The sequence below is a fragment of the Sinocyclocheilus anshuiensis genome, unplaced genomic scaffold (assembly GCF_001515605.1).
Source record: "Sinocyclocheilus anshuiensis isolate Anshui unplaced genomic scaffold, SAMN03320099.WGS_v1.1 scaffold1480, whole genome shotgun sequence".
NCBI lineage: Eukaryota > Metazoa > Chordata > Actinopteri > Cypriniformes > Cyprinidae > Sinocyclocheilus > Sinocyclocheilus anshuiensis.
Window position 1 is genome coordinate 519422 of NW_015540932.1, and position 1577 is coordinate 520998.

Consider the following 1577-nt stretch of genomic DNA (forward strand, 5'->3'; position numbering starts at 1 on the left):
AGGTAGGGTGCTCACCGCTCCTGACCCTCCAGCCATTGACACGGTGATGCTCATGTTGTTATACACGCCTTGCTGCCCAAAGCTCTGAGAGACAGGCTGGCCTGCCTGGTTATACATACTGACACAAAACAAGAAGAAATGGTTTAAATGAAGATTAATACACATAAAAACAAATTGCATACAGTTTTGTGACCTTTTGGTGATTGATATCAAACACCATACCTGTTGTTGCCCATGGCCCCTTGCTGCCAGTTCTTTATGTCAGGTGACTGATAACCAGGTGGAGGCTGCGCTTGCTGGAGCACAGGACTCTGGGAGGTGGAGTTCTGAGGTGAAAGCAGGGGGCTGGTCGGACTTAGCTCAGGAGCGAAGGATGGATCTGCTGTCATCACATGTGGTTGCCGCAAGTCCACCGGACGCTCCTTCGTCGAATCCGCGCCGTTCTCAAGCCCACCCGCCACTGCTCACTCTAGCCACCGGCCTCCGCTTACTCTAGCCGCCGGCCTCCGCTCACTCTAGTCGCCGGCCTCCGCTCACTCTAGTCGCCGGCCTCCGCTCACTCTAGCCTGCCCACCTCCGCTCACTACAGTATGGTAAGGGGCATAACAGTTCCGTCACATGCTTGAGGTATTCGGCCAATCACAACGCACTGGATATCTGGCCAATCACAGCACACCTCGCTTTTCAGACCGATGAGCTTTGTAAAAAGCGTTTCAGAAAGGCGGGGCATAGAGGAGAAACAATAATGTACAGTATGTGGAAAATAATGTGTTTTTTTAACTTTTAAACTGCATAAACACATTTCATTATACCAAATACACAAAATAATGTTCTTTTTAGCAACATAATATGACCCCTTTAAACAAACAAACAGAATGGTTGTATTGTCAGCATATTAAAAAAAATTATGAACCATACCAAAACGAATCAAATCAAAATGAATTGTGACCAAGATTCAAATCCGAGATAAACAATCCTAATCAAATCAAACCATTGTCAGAGCAAATGCTTACACCCCTATAAATGACATTCAGGATTTGTCTCGATGCATGTGACGCTAACCTGAGAGGGCATCTGAGGCTGCTGCATGCCCTGACGCATCCCCATGGCAACATGCCCCCCTTGTGGGAACTGGCCCATGGCCGCAAGCCTGTTCTGGAGCTGATGGAGAGAGGAGATATATCACTACTAAACAAGTGCAACTAATCACACGTTCGCTCAGCAGCTGCACTCGACAAAAGAATAGGTTAGTTCCACAGAATGTTATTCGAAAGGCTGAAATCAAAAGTATTCAATGGATCTGGTACACAGCGCAAGAAAATCCAAAAGCGGGATTGAGAAGTTGTGCATTCACATTTATTATTACACAATGAAGTGAAAGCTGAAGCTCTACCTGCTGCGGGCCTTGCAAACGTTGTTGGAGCTGGAGTCTCAGCTGGTTGGGAGGTAGCCGCAGCTGGTTGGGCACACCAGGAGCTCGATTCAAGCCGGGCCGCACCGTCATGCCCACGTTGCCTGGAAACGCCATCCGTGGGGCCCCGAAACTCATGACCTGTGCAGTGCCCATCTCAGCCGGA

General features: G+C 48.6%; 1 protein-coding gene across 1 annotated transcript in view; it reads right to left on the reverse strand.

Annotated features, from left to right (window-relative positions):
* LOC107689458 (nuclear receptor coactivator 1) overlaps window positions 1-1577 on the reverse strand; it is a 70136-nt gene that overhangs the window by 2002 nt on the left and 66557 nt on the right. Inside the window, exons 18-21 of the mRNA XM_016487454.1 lie at window positions 1394-1571; window positions 1063-1161; window positions 223-326; window positions 69-118 (exon numbers count right to left, since the gene is read on the reverse strand). Coding sequence (XP_016342940.1) covers window positions 69-118; window positions 223-326; window positions 1063-1161; window positions 1394-1571 — 431 coding nt within the window. The remainder of the gene's footprint in view (window positions 1-68; window positions 119-222; window positions 327-1062; window positions 1162-1393; window positions 1572-1577) is intronic.